The sequence below is a fragment of the Octodon degus genome, unplaced genomic scaffold (assembly GCF_000260255.1).
Source record: "Octodon degus isolate 3935 unplaced genomic scaffold, OctDeg1.0 scaffold00075, whole genome shotgun sequence".
Lineage (NCBI taxonomy): Eukaryota > Metazoa > Chordata > Mammalia > Rodentia > Octodontidae > Octodon > Octodon degus.
This window is the reverse complement of record NW_004524651.1, coordinates 953490-975498: the sequence shown is the minus strand read 5'-3', so window position 1 is coordinate 975498 and position 22009 is coordinate 953490. Positions and strand designations below refer to the sequence as shown.

The window sequence follows — 22009 nt, the reverse complement described above, 5'->3', positions numbered from 1 at the left end:
GTCTCTCTCTCTGTCTCTCTGTGGTACCAGGGATCGACTTCAGGACCTTGTGCTTGCCAGGCAGGTACCCCAATTATCCCTACATCCATCCACCCTCCCAATGAATACTTAGTTTCTAATATGTACAAGACACTACCCCATATGCTAGGGGTATATTAGTATGAAAACAGCAAAAAGAAACCCCCTATGAATGCATGGAACTTGTATATATTTTTTCTTTTTCTTTTTTTTTTTTTTGGTAGAACCAGGGATTGAACTCAGGCCCCTGCATTTGCCAGGGAAGCGCTCATTCCACTGAGCCATTTCCCTGGCCCCAGAACTTATGTTTCTATGAAGGGAACAGATGGAGAAATAAGTTCAAAGAATTAGCACAAAATCTCAATATCCCAGTAGCAAGAGGCGGAGGCAGGGATCCAGCCAGGTCTTCCTGACCTCAAGCCCGCGTCTTTCGCTTCTTGGCACCATATATCTATTGGTCATGCACATCACATTTGTCCAACAGTTTTATGGTGCAAAGCTTACTTTGTGGGGAAAGAATAACCATAGTTCCGTGATTCTATCAATTCCATTCATGGTTAGACACCATGTCACAATTCAATGTGAATTTAGTTACCATAGGTAGAGAGTGGAACTTTTCTAAATGGAAATATTGTAATTGAAATCCCAGTTCCAGAAACATCAACAGGTGGGGGTTTTTTTTCCACACTTTTCTTAATAAAACAGAATCAAGGACATATGATCTTTTTTAAAAATTTAGTACAGATTCTGCAGGGTCTCACTATATAGATTGGACTCGTAGCGATTCTCCAGTTTTCAGCCTCTCAAGTGCTTAGATTACAGGTTTGTGCCACCACACCCAGTCTCACTTGCCATCTCCATGCACCCCAGGGATGAGGCTGGCACGGCATGCTGGGGATCAGACTCCAGCTGCTGGCTCTGCCTAAGCAGGCACTTTAGTCTGCTGAGCTATTTGGCCGGCCCAAGGACATATGTATGATCTTTAAACCTGTAAGTTAGAAACTGAACTCTCATCACTAACAGGGGCACGGCCCTAGGGCAAGGGTGCTGTAGCCAGCTGCCATGATCATTGAAAGATCTACAAGGTTTGCCATTGCTGGTCTAGAATAATCATGGTGCATGGCCAGAGGTAGAAGCTCTCACTGCTCTCGCTTGTGTAAGCCCGTTATGAGAAGTGCTGCAGCAATTAGTGCCGATATGAATCATGCCACCAAGAAATAATATACTAGGAACCAAGAAGTCCTGCTCTGTGCAGAAGGCTGAAATGCATGAATCTTATTTTAAATGTATTTTGTGAGGAAATTGGCCCTAAGTTAAGCAATATTTAATTTGGGCTAGATATCTTCTGAGTCTTACTTAAAATTTAGCCACTCATGATTTATGTATTGATCAAACCATTTGCTCATGCGTATATTTTGGCCATCTGCCATGCAGCGATGCGGGTATTTGAGGACTTGGTAGTTCTAGGAGCAGGAACGGAAGAGAGGAACACCCCCTGCCTGCCTCCTCTCGCCAGTGCCAGGGGGGAACTGTCTCTGCATTAGCAATGTGCACTCTTGCAAGTCCCTGTCACCTTCCCTTCTGCAGAGCAGCAACATCCCAAGCGTGGAGCTAGAGCTTGAGAAAATGAAGTGGAATCAATAGTTATTTGAGCATGTGTCACCCTTCCTCTGTTTTGTATAGGTGCGCACCAGGGTATTTTGGGAATCCCCAGAAGTTTGGAGGTAGCTGCCAACCATGCAATTGTAACGGCAATGGCCAGTTGGGTACCTGTGACCCCCTCACTGGAGGTAAGATCTATGCACATGCTCTGCTAATCTGAACTGATGAAATGGGTTTAAAATAACAGCCTAAGAACCCAAGCACAAATTTCCAAGAAGCATAGTATGCAATTCTAGCTAGAAAATAGTCACTTTGCTTTGACAACTGGGAATAAAACCAGGGGATGAAGTAGATGTAACTTACAGTTTGGCGAATAAATGATGTCAATTAGTTTTTTAAAAATAAATTGTTTAAAAAACCCATCTGATGATAGCTAAAAGCACTTGAGACTCTGGTGGTTTTGTAGGGATCTCCCTTGCCACGGTCAGATAATATTCACATTAGTATTTTGACTAAAATCTCCCCACACTCACTTTGCTGAAAATCAACTTGAAAAGCAGGTGAACAGTACATTTTATAACAATGTCCTCTTTGGTTTCTACCTGTTTTCAGACTGCATAAACCAAGAACCCAAAGACAGCATTCCTGCAGAAGAATGCGATGGTACGTTTAGAAAGCCTCCTCCCCTTCCAATGTGGCATTCATTTATGAGCTCCAGGTGGGACATGCAATGGTGGGAGAGGGAATAAGGGGTCACATGAAGCCTCTGCAGACTGCTAGCTGTGTGACCTTCAGCAGACACCTGACTTTTCCAGCCCTGCTTTCATCATTCGTGGAATGGACACCATAACTAAACTTACTTCATAGAGCTGTTGGGGAAGTGTTCGGAAAATCTCTTATCATTATACCTAGCAGTAACAAGTACTCCATAATCAAATTGATTACTTTTCCCACATACAAAATAAACAATGATTTGCCTAGGATTACCATTTGAATTTCAAATGTTCCTTTTTGTTAGAGTTCACGTCTCTCAGAGTAGGGCTGTGACTTCTGCCCACAAGGACCTGGGAGCACACAGACTGATGTGCAGCAGTGCTTTCTTCGCCTTCCTCGGTTCCTGCCCACTGCTCTTTTGTCTTTGGTTGTGGTCCCTGCAGATTGTGACAGCTGTGTGATGACCCTCCTGAATGACCTGGCCACCATGGGCGAAGAGCTCCACCTGGTCAAGTCTCAACTGCAGGGCTTGAGCGCCAGCCCAGCTGCCCTGGAACAGATTCGGCACATGGAAACCCAGGCCAAGGACTTGAGGGTAAATCCTCCTTGCGGTAGGAGGGAGTAGATGCTCAGTGAGTACAGCTGGGCCTTGGTACCCGGAGGGGGGCGTCTGGTTCCAGGAACCTCCACCCAAACCAAAGCCTACAGCTGCTGAAGTCCCTTGTACATCATGTGGTATTTGCACATAATCTGTGCACATCCTTCTGGATGCTTCCAGCTGCCTCCAGCTCACTCATAATGTCTAATACAGTCTAAATGCTGTACAAATACCTGTTACTGTACTCTTTAGGGAATAATGACAAGAAAATTTCTGTGGCATTCAGTGCAGACACAATATTTTTTTTCCAATCCTCAGTGAATCTGGGGATAACAGAATCCTCTAATGGAGGGTGGACTGTGTGAATGAGCCCTTCTCACCTGGGGAAGGAGGAGGGGCTCATTCCCCTGAACTCTTACAAGGTTCCTGTTCCTCTCATCTCAATGATGATTAGATTTTTACTGGCGGAAAGTATTCATGAACAGAGAAAATTAACACTTCAAAGTGCACATTTTTTCTTGCTTGCTTTTTTTTTTTTTTTTTTTTTTTTTTTTTTTTTTTGTGGAACCAGGGATTGAACTGAGGCCCTTGCGCTTGCCAGGGAAGCACTTAATCCACAGAGCCATCTACCCGGCTCCTACATTTTTTCATTATTCAGTTTTTCCAGGCTAAATATTTTCATAGAGGCTTTAGCTTAGTGTTTCGCGTTTAGATAATCCCAACAAAGGCTTATATAAAATTAGTATAGTTGTTCTGCCCTAGTGAGCCTGGGGATTTCTTTGTGAGAAGTTTTTTAACCACAATTTTAACTTTTAAGAAATAAGCATGAGACTACCCAGGTATCTATTTTTCTTGGTGCTATTTGGTAATCTGTATGGGGTTAATATTCTGACTTAATTATTGCAGGCTGATCAGGCCTGCAGTCTCCCAAATGGGTGGGTGGCTAAGGCTTAGATAAATGAGACAATGGTATCATTTTAGGGCTCCAGGAGGTTCAAAACCCTCTAAGAGAATTCAAGATTCTCTGGGGTCTAAGACAAAGAGCTTCTGTGGGTGGCCCATATTTATTTGGCTTTCAAACAAAGGAGGGGGGTACTGAAGAAAACAGCAGAATCTTGGAAAACAGTTCAAAGACTTCCCCAGGTAATAAGGGATGCTAATTAGGAGACTGTCTTATCTCCATTTGTTGTGGGAGTGTGGCCCCTGAAATGGGAGTGGCTGTGGCAGTCTCCTTTTAGTTCATTGGAGTTGGAGCCAGGCCTCCTAAGCTGTATCCTTATCTTGCCCTTTGAAGTGGCACAGCTTCCTAGGCCACTACAGGCCTTGGCCTGGACCAGTGGTTCATAGAAGTTCACTGTCTATGAATCCACTGCCCAACTCCAGACAAGGGGCCTCGGCCTTGGACAGCCTCACAAGTACGCAAGTGGATCCTGCTCACAGTTGCTTCCTAACGCTCTCTATCAAGTCTGCGTCTCTCACCTGGTATGTCCACTTCCTCTAAATGATCAAATTTCTTGACTAATTGTTCATAATGCTCTTTTGCTATCTTTTTACTATCTGCAAAATCTTACGTGTTGTCCTTTCTTACGTGCTGATATTGATAATGTATGTTTATCTTTCTGTTGATTATTGTAGCAAGACACTGATCAACTTTATTGATCTATTTCATTGACTTGATGCCTTGTTTTTCTTTTCCAGTCTCACTGATTTTTGTTCTCACTCATTTTTTTTCTTCCTCCTACTTGCTTTGGTGTAATTTGCTGCTCATTTTCTAGTTTAGGATGAAAGCTGAGTTTATGTATCCAAAACATTTGTTACTAACATAAGCATTTAATTTTATAAACTCTTCCCCTCAGTGCTTCTTTTGCTGAATCCTGTAGATTTGAAATATTTTTTAAATTCTCATTCTAATTTCCCTTGGGACAGCTCTTTAACTTGTGAGTGATCTGCAAGAGTAGTGTTTCATTTACAAATCGGAGAATTTCCCTAGTAATTTTCAGTTATTGATTTTTAATTTAACTGTTATGGTGGGAGAATCTAATGTGAGTTCATTTCTTTTAAATGTATTGAGGTTTGTTCCATAATTCAGAATATAGGCCATAAGAGTGAGAGCTCTTTTTGAACTTCACTGGTAGAGAAATATGTCTAAGGTGGGTGTCCTATGATGCCTCATCTAGTTCTTTGGGGGAAGTTAGAGGGCTACCCTGCCCATCCATGGAGGCAGAAGAAGAATCCTTTTAACCCCATCATGCTCATTATTGGAAGATGGCTATATGAGAATATAGAAAGGCTACAGATATCACAACCTTCCAGTCAGGACCTGGAAAAATCTTCAAACATGGGTTTGTGCTGGAATGAACAATTTCCCACCCCCATGGTGAGCATGTCCTGAGTTGCTGATAGAAGACCTGGTCCTGGCTGGACTCATGGACCCACGATGGGGGCCATAATAACTGTAAGATCTCCAGACAGGAGTGCAGGGAGAGAGAGGAGAAACCCTCCCGCAAAAGAGCTTGCAACATTTTGCCAGATAGATAACAACATGAAAGACACCTGACTGAAGCAACACTTGACAGCTACATGGACCTCGGATAGATGAAAACAATAGGATAATCAGAAAGTTAAATAGCACTACTTAATAGAAGTATTGAGAAACTGGGAAGTCCAAGGGGAAAAGACCACTAGAAATCAAACAAGAAAGATAGAGGTGAACAGATCCAATTGAAAATAAAGGAAATAGGGCTGGCCAAATAGCTCCCTGGATTAAAGTGCCTGCAAGAGGCACAGTGGCCAGGGTTCAATCCCCTGGCCTGCCATGCTGGCCCCACCCCCAGGGCATGCTGAGATGGAAATTGAGACTGGGCATGGTGGCAACTGCCTATAATCCCAGCAGTTTGGGAGGCTGTAAACAAGAGAATCACTATGAGTCCAATCTAGTAGTGAGACCCTGAACACCCTGTAGACCCTTCCCTAAGACACAAAAAACATAAAATAAAATAAAATCCTCTGGGGGGAAAAAAAAGAAAATAAGGGAAATAAACAATGTATGTTCATTTAAGTGAAAGAATTCAGTTAATGGGATAAACCCAAGACTAAACACATTAAATGAGGCTTTGAGGAAATTTTACTGTGTGCTTTTGGAAAAAGGGCTGGTTCTAGTGGCTGTAGCAGAGCATAGATGGCCAAACTGATTCTAAACAAGTGGCTCCTTTTCATCCCCTCAGAAGAGTTTTAGTTTACAGTTCCAAGGCTTCCCGTCAGATGGGAAAGGCCTGGTAGCTGGCAGCAGTAAGGAGGCCAGGCGAGTTCACCTTGCTCTCTGCGGGGCCGCAGCCTTGTCTTCTGTTTTCTGCACACTTACTACGTGCTGTGCTGTGTCAAGGGTTTAGCTCAAGCATCTCCTTCGGGATGAGCATGATCTTTTCATTTAACAGGCAGGGAGACGCTGCCTAAAGTCGCACAGCTAGAACCAGCGGCTCCAAAAGAATTCAAATCAGGACGAAAGTTGAAAGACCACACTTTACCTAGTTATGCTTCTTATCCAGGTGTTCTGCAACTATCTGTGGAGTAGCGTGCCCCAGATTCCCATTAAATAATTAAAACAGAAACATTTTCTTTCTATATTAATACACTGTGTGACAATTTAATGGAAGTATCACCTGCAAGTTAACATGATAATTCACACTTGCTGATGCAGAGAGGGTGAGGCTTGATGCCGCTCACATGCTAAGGAGTAGACCCAGGCTTTAGACCTATGCACTAAAGCATGTGTTCTCTTATTGAACTCTGGCTCTGAGGTACAGATAGAGGCAAGAGTCATTTCTTCTTGTCATTTTTTTAAGCTTTTACTTTTTAAATAAAAATTTCTTTATTTTTTTTATTAATTTATTTGATACAGGGCCTTACTCTGCAATTCAAAATCATAATGATCCTCCTGTCACAGCCTCCTAGCACTGGGACTACAGGTGTGTGCCACCACATCAGTTGCAGGGCCAGCAAGGTGTGCCTGAGGTTCCAGGGTGGCCTGACATGTGGTGCTGGGGATTGAACTCAGGACCTTGCGCTTGCCACATAGGCAGTTACGTTGTTGAGCTATCTCCCCAGCCCAAGTTTTTACATTTTTAAAATTTGAAAGTAATCACTAATCTGGGAGCCACAGTACTCATAAGTTATGCATTATGTGCAGCAGTGTCGTCCTTCAAAAGTATTAAGGCAGTTTAGTGCTAAGAAAGACCAAGGACGTGGGTTGTACCTTCAAGCAATCGCTAATAAGCCATGTAGACATGGATGAGTCACTCAACTTCTGTAAACTTCCATTTTCGCATTACTAATGTGAACTCTCAGTTCTCTAGCAGTTCTCTTAAATTGGAGTCTTTGAATCTAATGGTTCATTCAATAAACTCATCATATGTATTGCTTTTAGTGTTAGCAGATACACCACTTAATAGTTTACTGCAGTGTCACTCAAGAAGCATGTTTGCTTACATACTGACTATTTCCAGCATCCTCCAACAGGTTGATTCTTATTTCCACAAGATATACTTGTGCATCTGTTTGTTTTTCTGTTTTCAGAACTGGGGATTGAACTCAGGCCCTTGTGCTTGCCAGGCAAGCACTTATTCTACTGAGCTATCTCACTGGCCCTCTTTATTTGTTTTATATCAACTATTTTTGTATATTTTTAATTCAGAACATTACATTCACTTTCAATGTTTGTTTCTAGTTAAATCTAATAGTAAGTTCTTGTTATTTTCTTTTACTAATTCGTGTTTGTGAAGAATAACCTGTAATATTGTGCTACAAGCTATAAAAACTCTTATCATAAGTACATGAGACAGGCTGGCCAAATAGCTCGGCAGATTAAAGCGCCTGCTTAAGCAGATGCAGCAGCTGGGGTTCAATCCCTGGTGTGCTATGCCAGCCCCGCCCCCGGGGCACACTGAGATGCAGTTGAGACTGGGCGTGGTGGTGCAGCTCTTGGGAGGCCGAACACAGGAGGATCCCTACGAGTCTGAGCTGTGTAGTGAAACCCTGTAGACCCTGTACTAAAATACAAAAAAAGAAAAAAAGTACATTAGATAAAATTTATATACCTCTCTTGAACTCTGTGATATGCTTTTACAATACAAAATGCACATGTGTGGGACACGGAGCCTGAATAGGAAGGAAGCAGCAGAAGATCTGCAAAAGGAAAAACTGGAGAAGGGAGAAATGCCAGTGGGTCACAGAGGAAGCCTGTGACGACATGGAAAGGTGAAAGAGATGGCTCCCAGCATCAGTTCTTCATAGCCCGGAAACTGTAGAACTTGGAAGAATGCATAAAACTACAAAAACCCCAGTAGTTATAACAATTATGATCAATAGCTATAACAATTCTTTGGATGATGTTGATATAGTTGAAAAATATCCAACAAGCTATCCTGTAATCAAAAAATGAGGAAAATATTGCTAGAACTATTTATGCACCTTCTTACCAAGGAATATGAAACTTGTTTGTTACTTATTTTTAAAAAAGGAATTCAAAAGGTCATTTACAATTTTTATTTTATTTTATTTTTTTATGTATTTGGTTGTTGCAGGGTCTCACTACACAGCTTGGACTGGTGGTGGTCCTCCTGCTCGCAGCCTTCCCAGCACTGGGATTATAGGCAAGCACCACTATGCCTGGACGCTGGCTGGCTCAGCCTGCCCTGGGGGCAGGTCTGGCACAGCATGTGGTGCGGGGGTCAAATCACGGTCCCTGAGCTTGCCTAAACTTGCTCAAGCAGGCACTTTAGTCCGCTGAGCAATCTCACTGGCCTGTCATTTACAATTTAGATTGAGCCTCATAGATGAAATAATGAGAAGATACAGGGTAGTGCAACACAAGCAGGCTGCCCATCCTCAGTGTCTTCACCATTTCATTTAGCCAGCAGATATGTGATTGAAAGCATACCACCCACAGAAGAAAAAGAAAGGCCAACACAACAGTGTGGAATGTGTTGTTCAAAAAAGACAGTAATGAGAAAAGAATTTGGAAAGAGAATAGATATCATTGTCCAGATTGTAATGTGCTGTGTATGGAATGTTTCAAGATACACCATCCTTGGGGCCGGGGAGATGGCTCAGTAGAATAAGCGCTTCCCTGGCAAGCGCAAGGGCCTGAGTTCAATCCCCGGTTCCGCAAAAAAAAAAAAAAAAAAAAAAAAGATACACCATCCACAAGAAATTAATAGATTTGATAAAAATTGTTCTTTTTATATTTCCGATTACATTATCTTAAAATTGTTCTTTTTATATTTCTCATTCTATTATCCTATAAAAATTAATGAAAAAATTTGCAAGTTTTGGTCATCCTATATTTAAAAAATTGTACTGGTAAGTGATTAACTATGGAGTTTTGAAAACTAAATATTAGCACAAAATCTGAAGATCAAAACATCAGATAAATAGTATCACCTTGTTTCTATAAGGCTAGGTCATTAATTTAAAGTATCTGCTTTCATATTTTTATATGTGCTACTGCTGGACAGTAAGTGACCTTAAGTGACCCCCCAAGGCCCGTCATGTGTCAAAGGCTTGTTCCGCAAAATTGTGCTACTGGGAGGTGGTAAACACTCGAAGAGGCGAGGCCTAGTGGGAGGTCTTTAGGAAGGTGGGGAGTGACCTCCCAGAGGATTATGGGACTTCAGTCTTTATTTCCTTTCCTCTGCTCTGTGGCTCACTATGAGGTAAGCAACTTTTCTCAACCATGTACTTCCGGCATGAGATGCACCCTCATAGCAGGTTCAGGCAACGGGACCAACCAGTCCTGGGCTACAACCTCTAAAATTGTGAGCTAAAGTCAACTTTTTATGTTAGTTATCTTGGGTCTTCGTAAACTGACAGAAAGCTAACTAGCATGGCTACTTACTTCCCAATATCTATCAGGAAGTAGGTTCTTCATGGGATCTATCTCAAAGAACTATGTTTTCCACCCTTAGGACTGACATTACTCTTGTTAAATGAGTCTTTTCAGCACTATCACGTTTACCAGGTTGATGAGACTAGTCTAAATCTCTACTCCAAAATGAGGCTAGCTTTGTGTTTTCCTTTCAGAATCAGTTGCTCCTCTATCATTCTGCTATTTCAAATCATGGATCAAAAATGAACGGTCTGGAAGAAGAACTGAGTAATTTGAATCATGAGTTTGAAACTTTGCAAGAAAAGGTAGAGTGGTTAAGTTAAATAAATATAAAAATATTTTGTTTCAGAATATTTTTAGTTTTTTCCCATCAACTTAATCTGTTGTTAATTGATTTATTTTTTTGAACAGGTGCAGATAAATTCCCAAAAAGCACAAACATTATATAACAATGTTGACCGGACAATTCAGAGCACTAAAGAGCTTGACATGAAGATTAAAACTGTCATCCACAATGTGCACAGTAAGAAAAATGACCCAGGCCTTGGTTACACACCGAAAGAATTCCCTTTTGAGAGTTCATTGTGATGAAAAAGATCCTATAGTGATAGTAAAACCCCCAATAGGCAGCCTCCAATAAAGTTTCTGCCTTAAAAAATGGTTTGCAGGAGACCAGAATTCCCAGTTTAATAAACTGCACAATGTTTTCCAGTTCTCTTGAGGCAGATCTCAGGCACAGGTGGAGGAGGAAACAACTTGCCCTCAGGTGACTTTTCCAGGGAGCTGGCCGAAGCAGAACGCAAGCTGAGGGAGCTGCGGAACCGTAACTTTGGGAAGTACCTGCAGGAAGCAGAAGCTGAGAAGAGAGAAGCGCAGCTCTGTAAGGGCCCGGCCCCAGGGGCATCCAGCCTGTGGGAACTGCCTGGACAAGCAGTGTGCAGAGTTCTGTACGGGGCCCCTGGGTGTGGGTGGAAGGGCGTCTCACTTCTGAGAATGTTATTACAGGGTCAGGTGGTGGAACAGGCCCACTCCTCCTGGGACTGCATGTCTTTTTTCCAAGTTACCAGGACTGTAGAATATAATATCCCACCATCTTACAAAAACAAAAAACAAACAAACAAGAAAAAATGGCAATCATCCCCCCAAAGGAAGTTCTCCTAAAACTTAGAGCTATTGATACCTTTTCCCCTTTAAATTACATTTTCATTCTTCTGCCCCTTCTTCATTTCTTTCCACATTTCTTATTGTATCACTTTTCATGTTCTCCTCACCACTATTTGATTCTTGAATCACAAATTCATATTAGTTCTATAATGATAAAAACAAAAAAAAATTGGATGTTCTATTTGATAGAGCTAAAGGTTTTCACTGCCTCAAAACTAAGAAAGGTTCGTATTTTTTTCAAATTCTTGTTTGTTCTCTAGTAAAATAATATGTCTGGGGATAATCTGCAGATAGTATCTGCTTTCTTGTAGCATTTGTGGTGTTTAAATGTAATATTAGTCTTGGCTTTTAACTAAGGAGGCAGTCTTGGCAGTTGAAGGAGCATGCACCTTGTACCCCACAGCTCTGGTTCAAGGCCACATTGAGTGGCTGTGTCCTTGGGTTGACCCCTAATTTCTCAGCTCTCCATTTCCTTATCAGTAGCATGAAAATGATAGTTATTGTGTTCCCTGGTGATCGTGTATAGTAAGCGAACCCATGAACCTAACCATTCGATTTGATTCATTTCTCACCTAATTTGGTTTGTGACCAGGATTGTGGAAAGAACTAAGGTCATGACCTGAAGTACCAATGTCACAGGTCACATGAATATTAGCGTCCATTCCTATTCCCTCCCAAGCTCAAGGAAACTTGGAAAATGAGCAGGAATTTGATTCTCCTTCTTTAGTTTTTATATAAAACCTAGCATCTGCTCAGTGGAAAACATGAAGTGTTGCATTCCAGTGCTGAACCGTATAAAGAGCTGGCTAGAGACCCACACGGTGGAGAGCGACGGACTTGCTAAGAGTATACGGGATTCTTTAAATCAGTACGAGGCCAAGCTCCATGACCTGCATGCCATGATCCAGGAGGCAGCTTCCCAGGCAAAGCGGGCTTCTGGCCTCAACCACGAAAATGAGAGAGCTTTGGGAACCATCAAGGTGAGCTTGCAGTTGGGAGCCACATGCTGTCGCTGAAGTAAGGATGAGGGGAACAGGGATCTTTGCTATGAATAAAATAGCATGGCCCACTGGTTATGCTAACCCAGTACCTGACCCAACAGGGCTGAAACTTAACCACGGAGCCAGAACTATTTCCACTCCTCAGCTACCAGAAAAGATTCTGAACTGAACCCACTTAGCCTCCTGAGCTGCCTCAACTTACCCCTGGCTAAGAGAGTGTTGGAGGAACAGTGCTGCAAGTGGATAAGACATGAGTCACATTTGAGTTAATTTAGTGCTCAAGATTTCATAATTTGTATTTTTGATAGTGACCATCATGTACTGAAATAACCACAGAAACATGAGGGATTAAAAAATGGCAGGCCTGGGCTGATAGCTCAGCAGCATAAGCACCTACCTGGCAAATGCAAGGTCCCAAGTTTGATCCCTGATACAAGAAAGAAAAAAAAAAGCATGATCAGAATCAAGTAATGTAGGACAAATTCTTAAAAGAGAAAGAACCTGGTAAATAACAATTGGTGATATCTTAGGGGGTCCTTATGTATCTGGCTCCCAAATCCTCCTTCCATGGTAATATCGCTGCTTGAATACTATTTTTTGAATAAGACTTCTATTTGAATGATACCTGCAAAGAGAGTAGGCTGCAGTTGCATAGGTTTGGCCTTTGGCAGTCCTCTAGCCTGGCATGCTCTGTCCTGTTTCATCTCTCATTCAAGTGCCCAGTACCTCTTATTGGAATTGACTTGTGGAATAATGGTTGGTCCTGGTTTGTTTAGTCAAAGTTTCTCATTCTTTTCCCCAAACTGGGCCTTAGTCCTGTTGTCCATGGGTTAAGCTGATCTAGAACTTAGTCATATGTCATCAGTTGACTTGAACTTGTATAACAACCTTCAATGGAAGTATTGACTGTTTTCTTAGCATACAATAGAGGAAGCCATGGCAGCCACCAACACTGTCAAGAGAAACACAGACCCATCACTTTGTAGGTGGCTGGACCGCCTTCAGGTTCATAAAAACATGCTGAGTTTGATTAGTTACATGCTATTATTCTGGAGCTATGTCTTTACCCTCTGCTAATGTGTCACGGAGTTTAGGCCAATGTCCATTTTATTCTCTCCAGAGGCAAGTGAAAGAAATGAGTGGCCTACAGAGTGAATTCACCAAGTACCTGAGCATGGCAGACTTGGCTGTGATACGGACCAATTCCATGCTGGAGCTGATGAACAAAAACTGGAAGGTAGAGTCCCATATTGCCTAGAATCTAGAATCATTTAAATCATGTTTCCAAGAGTATGTGTAATTGAATTGCCTGTTTCTTTCTTTGAGTCTTTTTGGTGGAAGCAAAAATCTAGACATGTTCACATTGGTTTTGCCTGAGGGCAGGGTGTGAAAGATGTATCTGCTCTTACTCTAGCTGCGTTACCCGATTTGTCTGCAGTGAGCAAGTCGAATCTTGAATTTTAAAAATTGCAGTGCTTATTTTCAAAACCTCAACTACCTTTATTAACAGAAAACATTTAAGACTTGATAAAAGATTGGCAAAATTTCCTAGTAACCCAATGGACATTTTTGAAAGTATGTTCTATAGGAGCTAGTTCTAGATCATAAAAACTCTCTTGGTTTAGTAGAACTTTATTTTGATAACACTGTAACTTTTATAAAACTTACTAAAGTTATTAAGCATTTATAAAACTTGCTGAAGAGAGTATCTGCTGGCAGAAAAATGTGCAATATAATCAGTGCAATTATGAGCACTAATCAAGGATTCATAGTGTACTAACTGGGCTGAGAGTATATGACTTCTCACTGGAAACATCACTTAATGGCAGAGTTTGAGAAAATGGTACATGCACTCTTTGCTTGAATTTATATTGCCTTTGTTTACTTGGAAAAAATAGGAATATGAAACATTAGCAGGCACCTTAAATAAAGCAAGACAAGAACTAAGTGACAGAGTGAGAGAACTCTCCAGATCTTCCAGCCAAGCATCCCTGGTGGCAGATGCAGAAAAATACGCACAGTCTTTGCAAGAGGTGGCAAAGCAGCTGGAGGAGTAAGTGTGAGGCTTGTGGAGATCCAGATGCCACGGGCTGCTTGAACACCAAGTGAGGGCCTCTGTTAGGGTATCTGGGCATCCAGAACAGGGTGGACAGTCTTGCCCAACTGAAACCCCACCCAGGGTCCCCAGGCAAGATCCCAGGACAGAACCAGACCTGCAAGGGGGAGGAGGATATCTAGCCACACTCTAGGGACAGCTCAGCAGAGACTGCCACCTCTGGTGCCCACTGGCAGGATGGCAGCCTAGGGCAGGAAGACACTGGAGAACCTAACTCTTTGCACCCCCTTACCATCTTCCAGGATAAAAAGAAATGCCAGTGCGGATGAGCTGGTACGCCGTGCTGTGGATGCTGCCACTGCCTATGAGAACATCCTCAGTGCCATCCAAGCAGCTGAGGATGCAGCCAACAAAGCCTCCAGCGCATCCGAGTCCGCCCTTGAGGTGGGCACCAGTGCCAGTAGCTTTTCTAGATTCACTCTGAAAGCAACTCTTTTTCTTATTCTCTTGCTCTGTGCCTGGAGAAATGTCCCCAAAATGCATTTATTTTAAATCAGAAGTTAGTTATATAGAATAGACTTGAGTTTGCTCTAGAGACAAGTCTTTTCTGTGCTTACTGGACTATTTGACATATGAGGTTGAAAACCTATATATAAAGCTAGAAAGCAATTAATACTGGTTACTGATTTTGACCCTAAACTAATGCTTTTTCCTGCTTCTACTAGGTATGCTTTTATACTGATAGTAAACATTAACATTTGTCCAAAAGGGATTTGTAGAGTGAAAAATCATATCCTGTACTTCTTAACGGGTAGCATATGGTGGAGGCTGATAAACACTTTGCTTTCAGACCGTAATAAAGGAAGATCTTCCAAGAAAAGCTAAGATCCTGAGTTCTGACAGCGATAAAGTGTTAAATGAAGCTAAACGAATACAGAAGAAGTTACAGCAAGGTATGGATGTGTGTGTGTGTGTGTGTGTGTGTGTGTGTGTGTGTCAGGGATAAGCAGGTGCTTACAGGACCTGTGAGACCAGGAAGACCAGCACAGGAAGCAAATTTTTTTTCTAAATGTCAGTGTCAAGGTTGAGAGAACCTTCTTGAATGCATGATTTATTTTACACAATGTCATGGGTCCACCCAAAATTATAAATGACTAGTGTGCTATAAGCAAAGTTTTCTGGCCTGACTCTGGGGAGACTCTTCGGATTGACTTTCCTGTGACCGTGGCACCAAGAACCAACATATCAAGATTGTTCACTACAGGTATTAGACTGCTTCAGAATTTCTGCTTCCAAATTTCTTATATCCTAAAATCTTGGCAACTAAAAGCATCATACATAACTCCTTACCACTGTGAGCCATGGACTCTCAGCAGCCCGCTCCTGAGCTCTGAGGAAGCTTGCCTTCTTTTGAGCTACCCAATCTTTCTTCTGGGCAAGGGACATTTTGGGACGCTTCCACCTCTTCTTTTTAACTTTTCAGCTTCTTTTCATAAAGTGATTCCCTCGTATAGCAGCATGAGCTTTCCTATACATCTCCTCCATCATGTCTGGAGTTACAATGTTCTTTATATACTGAAAGAACTGTTTCTTGTAAGCATCTTCATCTTATTCCATTAGGTAATGCATAAAGCCTGCGACATTCTGACCCATGATGTGCTTCCAATGTACTTCTACATTAAACTCTTTGCTTTCAGAATCATAACCAGGGAATCGTTTGGTACTGTGAGGGATAGACAAGCCTCCATCCACAGCACCCTATAGGGCTCCAAAAACTTCATTGCCACTTGTAGTTCTGGCGAGGCCTGCATCCAGATAGCAGGTGAAGGCACCAGGTTTGCCATCATTGCTTTCCAAGTTGTATTCATCTCCAGTCACCTCCCCCAGCCTTCATAGATCTATCCATGTCAAACCTACTGAAAAGACTGCACGCCAGCAGCAGGCCAGTAAAGTACACTGCAGCATAACTTGTTAGGCCAACTTTCACACCATACTTTGGTAGTTCATGTGCATATGCCACATAGACTATCATATCCCCTTCGATACGGGCATAAGCAACCTGGCAAATGATATCTCTGTTAGTTACATGAACTATCATCCTGTATTTAGATGTGTTGTACTTACTTTTGTCCTGTATTACCAAGAGTTTTGTCTTGTATTACTAAGAGGGCACAGTAATCAGTTTTACCCTCTTGTCATCTTCTAAACTTCACTTGGTATCTCTTAAAGTAGGCCTTATTCTTGACAACCTTAACAAAACCCATCCTGTGTAATACAGACCCGTGTCTGTAGCCCTACATGGACCTGCAGGCCCAGCAGCACCACAGGGGGAAAAAGTGGAAATGTTTTAAAGTATAAATTTTATTTTTAGAAAAATTTCCTTTAATTAATTAATTAATTAGTTATAGAACGAAATAAATTGTCCTAAACTTACCAAGTTCCTGTGTTCTGAAAATTCTGTCTCTTGAATTTCTCTGGTCTTTCGAGAGCATCCCTGGCTGAGCAGGCAGCCGAGCCTCTGGTCCTCTTTCAGTTTCTCAGTTCTTTTAGAGGGTTTAGATGATGTCTTTGTAAATTGACTTAGTGACATTTTTAAGAACTAAACACATGAAAAATAAAATATGTGCTAATACACAATTATCACCCTGAAACTTTTAAGAATTATGGTTTAGCAGTATGATATCTGTTGCTTCTTTAAAACTTGAGCTTAGAGGTAAGGTTCTAGAGGTATTTTGTTTGTTTTCTGAAGTGCTGGAGATCAAAGCCAGGGCCTGCATGTGCTGAGAGTTCACCCTACCCAGGACCCACACCCACAGCCCAGGATCAGGGCTATCAATGGTGGTGGATAAAACAGCCATGGGGCCCTAATGTAAATTATTTGTACCAATTGCTGATCATCTTCCATAGCCCAGAGATGGCCACATTGGTAACTAGGAATGTCTGCTAGTGCCTTGCCTCCCGGTTTGGAAGTGACCAGAAACAGTGTCTACTTCGCGTCCTTTGGATCAGGCTGTCTTGAAAACACCTTTCTTTCTTGTTCTCTAAGAGGAGTTCTTTTTATACTATTCATGCCTTCTTTCATATATTCATTCATTCAACAAATAGGTACTAATAGTAAGTCTGACTGGTGCCAGACGTCACACTGCAGAGGGCACAGCAGTAAATAGGACAGACATGCCCTTCACTAAGCACAGCCTTCTGCAGCCTGGAGTTGTTCAGCCTGCCCCTTTCTTGTATGCATTTCCTAGGAGGTCGTCACCATCAGGTCCTGTTGTGCTTCTGGCCTCTTTGACCAGAGTGTTCAGAACTGTAAGTCCAGGCCTTGTGGAAGGAGCCCCAAGACCCAGATCTGCTCAGTGCTGGGTAGATATGGTCACCTGTAGGGCCACAGACAGCAATGGATAACCAAAATCCATAGTCATTGCCTCCTTGTGTTTATTTTCTTGTAGAAATTAGTCCTGCTCTCGATGACCTACAACAAACCTTGAATATTGTGAAGGTTCAGAAAGATCTGATAGACACCAACCTCACTTCTGTCCATGATGATCTTCGTGGGATACAGAGAGGTCAGCATCTCCCTGGACCAATGTGTTTGGCCTCTTCTGTTGACATTTCAGATCCTTAGCCCTCTTCATTTGTGTGTGCCTTAGGCGACACTGACAGTACAATCAGTGGTGTTAAGAGCATGGTCAGAAAGGCCAATGACGTCACAAGTGAGGTTCTGGATGGACTCAGCCCCATTCAGGCAGATTTGGAAAAGATTAAGGATGACTATGGGAATGCGCAGAAGGAAGACTTCAACAAGGCTCTGACCGACGCAGACAAGTCAGGTATCGGGCATGCTTTGGTCGGGGTGGATTAGCCACTTCCTCATTGCTATGGCCTTGGCTTATTTCCATTCTCTAGTAAGTCTGATCTCAGATATAAAACCACCAGCAGTTTCATAACGTGCATGCAAAAAATATAGATAATAGAAAGACCAGGTGAGGTATATTAATTTTCAACCATTGATAGTAATATTGGCTTTCTCTTTTATAGAGTGCTAAGGTCCTGAATCACGAGTGGTAATAAGGACCCCAAAACAGGCTTTTTCCCCTATAGTAGTTAAGAAAAAGGATCTGGTATCTACATTGTAGAATGAATCCTTAATGTACGTAGAGAGAGAGAGAGAGTTGTCTGATTCAAATCTATCTTTTCAACATTTGTAGCTCAAACACGCCATTAAACAGACACTGTCAGGAAAAACTTCTGCATTTAACCTTCTTTCAGTGAACAATTTTAGGCTTCTGTTGTCTTATCTCACCACCAGTAAAGAAATTAACTAAGAAACTGCCTGACCTTTTGAGCAAGATTGAAAGTATCAACCAACAACTGTTGCCCCTGGGAAACATCTCTGACAACGTGGATCGAATTCGGGAGCTAATTCAGCAGGCCAGAGATGCTGCAAATAAGGTGAGTGTTACCCCACATTGTCATAGCCAAGGCTAGTTCTTCCCCCATTCATTCAAAACTGGTCCTTTTTATTGTCCTGATTCTTTGGTGGTTTGAAATATGAAAGTTGATTTCTTCTGTTGCTCTTTGGAAGTGCACACGACTTTCAACCCATGAATTTTCCAGCCTATCAGGGACCTGAAGCTATTTCCTTCCATTGAGTTTATGTAGGCAGGAGGAGGGCCCCACTTTCTAAACTCTTGCTGCAAGCTCCAGCGAGGGATCTATGGACCATGTGCACTGGTGCTCCCTTGGGGGTGAGGACCCAGGCATTTCCAAGGCCAGACCTGAATGCAGGTTGCTCACCAGGCACTGCAAGTGGTTTCTCAGGCCATATCAAGAAGCTGGGTAGAAACTCATGATGTGCATCTTAGAAGTACACGATGCTACCCGGAGAGGCTCAGAACAGCACTAATGAGCAGTACTCATAGGTGTATATAACGATGTTCATTGGGAAACAGCTCACAATCACACACTAGCAATTGTTTGAGAAGAAAAAACCAAGTGTTCATGAAGGAGCTGAAGGCATCGTCAATGTGATTTTAAAACACAGTGCTCAGCTAAGAAAGCAAATTCTGGAAGGGTGTGTCCAGACAGACACTATTCACATTAAAATATTTAAGGCATGCAAATAAAAGTAGCTGTATCTTGTATCTAGATCAGTGCATACTTACTAAAATATTAAAACCTGCATGGAAATTTGCATGAGAATCCAAATCCAGAATTGTGGTGACCTCTGAGAAGACAGAAAGGGGAGTAGGGATGACTCCATCGGGTGTAGTTCATTTCTTACTTGGTAATGCAGAGATAAAGTCTGTGTTTTTCTTCTATACATGCTTGTTTTCTAGAGTGAAATATCTACTTAATTTTAAAAAATGAAAAGAATTAGGCAGAGTTTTCCAGTGACAAAAAGCAGAAAAGCATGGCAGGAAGACTGAGATGTGGCTGGGTCCCCTCAAGGGAAAAAGTGGCCACCAAAGAGAGCTAAAATGAGCTCATTAGTGTGACTTAGGACCCTCAGCATTGCTGGGCTCCCTGATGGGTGCCTTATGTATCCAAGATCCTTGCTAAAATGTGGACTTGGTGGAGTGTCCTTCCAGAGTGACTGTCCTGTGAGCGCTTGAGGATATTTATGACCAGAGCTACCTGATCAGAGTCCAGAAACTGGCGCCAGCCTGACAACTTGTTGCCAGTTCTTTAAATCTAAGTAAAGTGCCAAGAAGTGCTCAGAAGCTTCTAATAAAGGAAATGTCTCAACATTCAAGCGTGTGGACAGTGGGTCTATGTTCATTTCATTTTCCTAATAATTTAATTTGTAATGAATTTTATGAAAGTATCGGTCCATGTCAGCCTAAAGGGGTGAAGAAGGGCTGTCACCACAGGGACTCTAAGAAGCAGTGTTCCAAGCACTCTTCTCTCAAAGGACTTAAGGACTTAGGGACTCTTAAGGACAGAATGCCAGTATTGTGTACAATCATAACGTGTAACAAATTCATGGAAATCACTGCCTTAAGATGTACATTTAGGAAATGCTTATGCTGTCTGATACGTGTGCTATATGCAGGTACTGTGCAGAGTGCTTCTGTAACTTCTCTACACAAAATCCATCTAGGGTTGGAACTACTGTTGTCAGTACTGCAGGTGGAGAGCTGGATGCACTTTTCAGAGATCCAGGGCTAATCAACAGGGGGAACACGAACACTGGGGTCCTCAGACTGCGTCACAGTTTATAATCCAGGTGTAGGCGACATTCATCCCCCTACTCATCAGAGCAGCCTGGGAAGGCTGATATGTAACTAAGGGGTACAGCTGTGATGTCACAGATGATGTTCCCGAGCACATGCCTTCTTCTCAGCCCATGTTTGACACCTTGTCATTCCTCACAGGTTGCGGTCCCCATGCGGTTCAATGGGAAATCTGGTGTTGAAGTCCGGCTGCCAAATGACCTGGAAGATTTGAAAGGATACACCTCTCTCTCTTTGTTTCTCCAAAGACCTGACTCAAGAGAAAATGGGGGCACTGAGGATATGTTTGTGATGTACCTTGGAAACAAGGATGTGAGTATGTTTTTAGATATCCCTCTCGTTTCTATGACAGAATGCTCTTGGTGGTGTTGAGATGCCCGGCGCTGTGTGTCACTGTGTTGAGACCTGTGGCACAGCTGTGTCACTGCCATGAACTCACCATTGGAAATCCTGACAAGACATCACAAATACAAGCCCTTTCCCCTCACTTTCCCACTCACGCTCCCATGGAGGAAGTACCCATGATAGACCTCGCATCCAACAGGGATTATTAGGTGCCAAGGAATCTGCTTCCCCATGGGTTCTGGGCGTACACACATACACTGGAGGTGCAGGATCAGCACCCTCTGCCCATGTTGCCAGGACATCAAAGTCAAGGCTTCCTGGACATCAACAGCAGCTCCTCCTCACAGAATCCTGATCATGTTGTTTCTCAGCAAGCCCAACCACGGGCTCCTCCCTCAAGTCTGTGGGCCAGGGCCAATCTATAGACATGCATGGGAGCAAAATGTAGCCTCCTCTGCCAATAAGAGCTGCAGGACTCGGGGTGTGGTCAGTGGGGGCAGCACTTGGTGCGTGGGAGGGTCTGGTTCCATCCCAGCACCACCCAAACAACAAAGAATTGTGGGTATACTTTTGAGACATACATTTCTCTCAATTTAAGGGTCAGAGCGAAAGCTAATCTCTGATTGGGTTAGACTACAACTGTTGGAAAAGAAATGTCTGAAATATGGTTCTTGAAAATTCTACCTGATTGGGAAGTTGTTAGTTTTACTAATGGACATGGTATTTACAGTTTGTCAGCACTATTATTAGCTGCCTTTTCATGCTTCAGGGTGTTGATACATTATTGCTAAGTTCTTTAGTAAGTGCCCTTTTGCTTTGTGTTATGACAAAATACACAGTGTTGATACATTTAATAATTTATACCACATATACTCCACCTTCTGTATCCACAGATTCCACAGCATGGATTCAAACAATAGTTCAAAAATATTCAGGAAAAAGATGCTTCTATAATGAACACACACTTTTCTTTTGCCAGTATTCTCTAAACAACACAGTGTACCAACTATTTCTATAACATTTACTTTGACCTAGGCAAAGTAGAAAAATTTAAATTCCATGAGAGGATGTGCATAGGTTAAATGCAAATACTGTGCCATTGTGTGAAAGGCTTTGAGCATCTGTAGCTTTCAGCATCTTAAGGGTCCTCAAAGCCATTCCCTGGGATGTAGAGGAATAACTTTTCTTACAGTGTGCCTGCTACACCTGTAATTGTGCTCACCAAATGTATTTCATGTGTGTATAGGGTGCCTGTGGACAGCTTAAGAAGGGTTAAGTTGGTGACTACTGTACTATGAATATTTCACCACCACTTTAAAAAATCTACTTCATTTTTAAGGTTCTCACATTCTAATAAGGAAGGAAGATGCCTACAGAGCTGACAGAGACCAT

General features: G+C 42.3%; 1 protein-coding gene across 1 annotated transcript in view; it reads left to right on the top strand.

Moving 5' to 3' along the window:
- Nucleotides 1–22009, top strand: part of Lama3 (laminin subunit alpha 3) — a 243587-nt gene that overhangs the window by 187734 nt on the left and 33844 nt on the right. Inside the window, exons 41-55 of the mRNA XM_023720392.1 lie at nt 1702–1808; nt 2233–2283; nt 2778–2929; nt 10010–10120; nt 10227–10338; nt 10528–10695; nt 11763–11959; nt 13101–13217; nt 13879–14033; nt 14339–14480; nt 14887–14989; nt 17486–17602; nt 17687–17866; nt 18346–18488; nt 20414–20584. Of these exons, the coding sequence (XP_023576160.1) occupies nt 1702–1808; nt 2233–2283; nt 2778–2929; nt 10010–10120; nt 10227–10338; nt 10528–10695; nt 11763–11959; nt 13101–13217; nt 13879–14033; nt 14339–14480; nt 14887–14989; nt 17486–17602; nt 17687–17866; nt 18346–18488; nt 20414–20584 (2026 nt within the window). The remainder of the gene's footprint in view (nt 1–1701; nt 1809–2232; nt 2284–2777; nt 2930–10009; nt 10121–10226; nt 10339–10527; nt 10696–11762; nt 11960–13100; nt 13218–13878; nt 14034–14338; nt 14481–14886; nt 14990–17485; nt 17603–17686; nt 17867–18345; nt 18489–20413; nt 20585–22009) is intronic.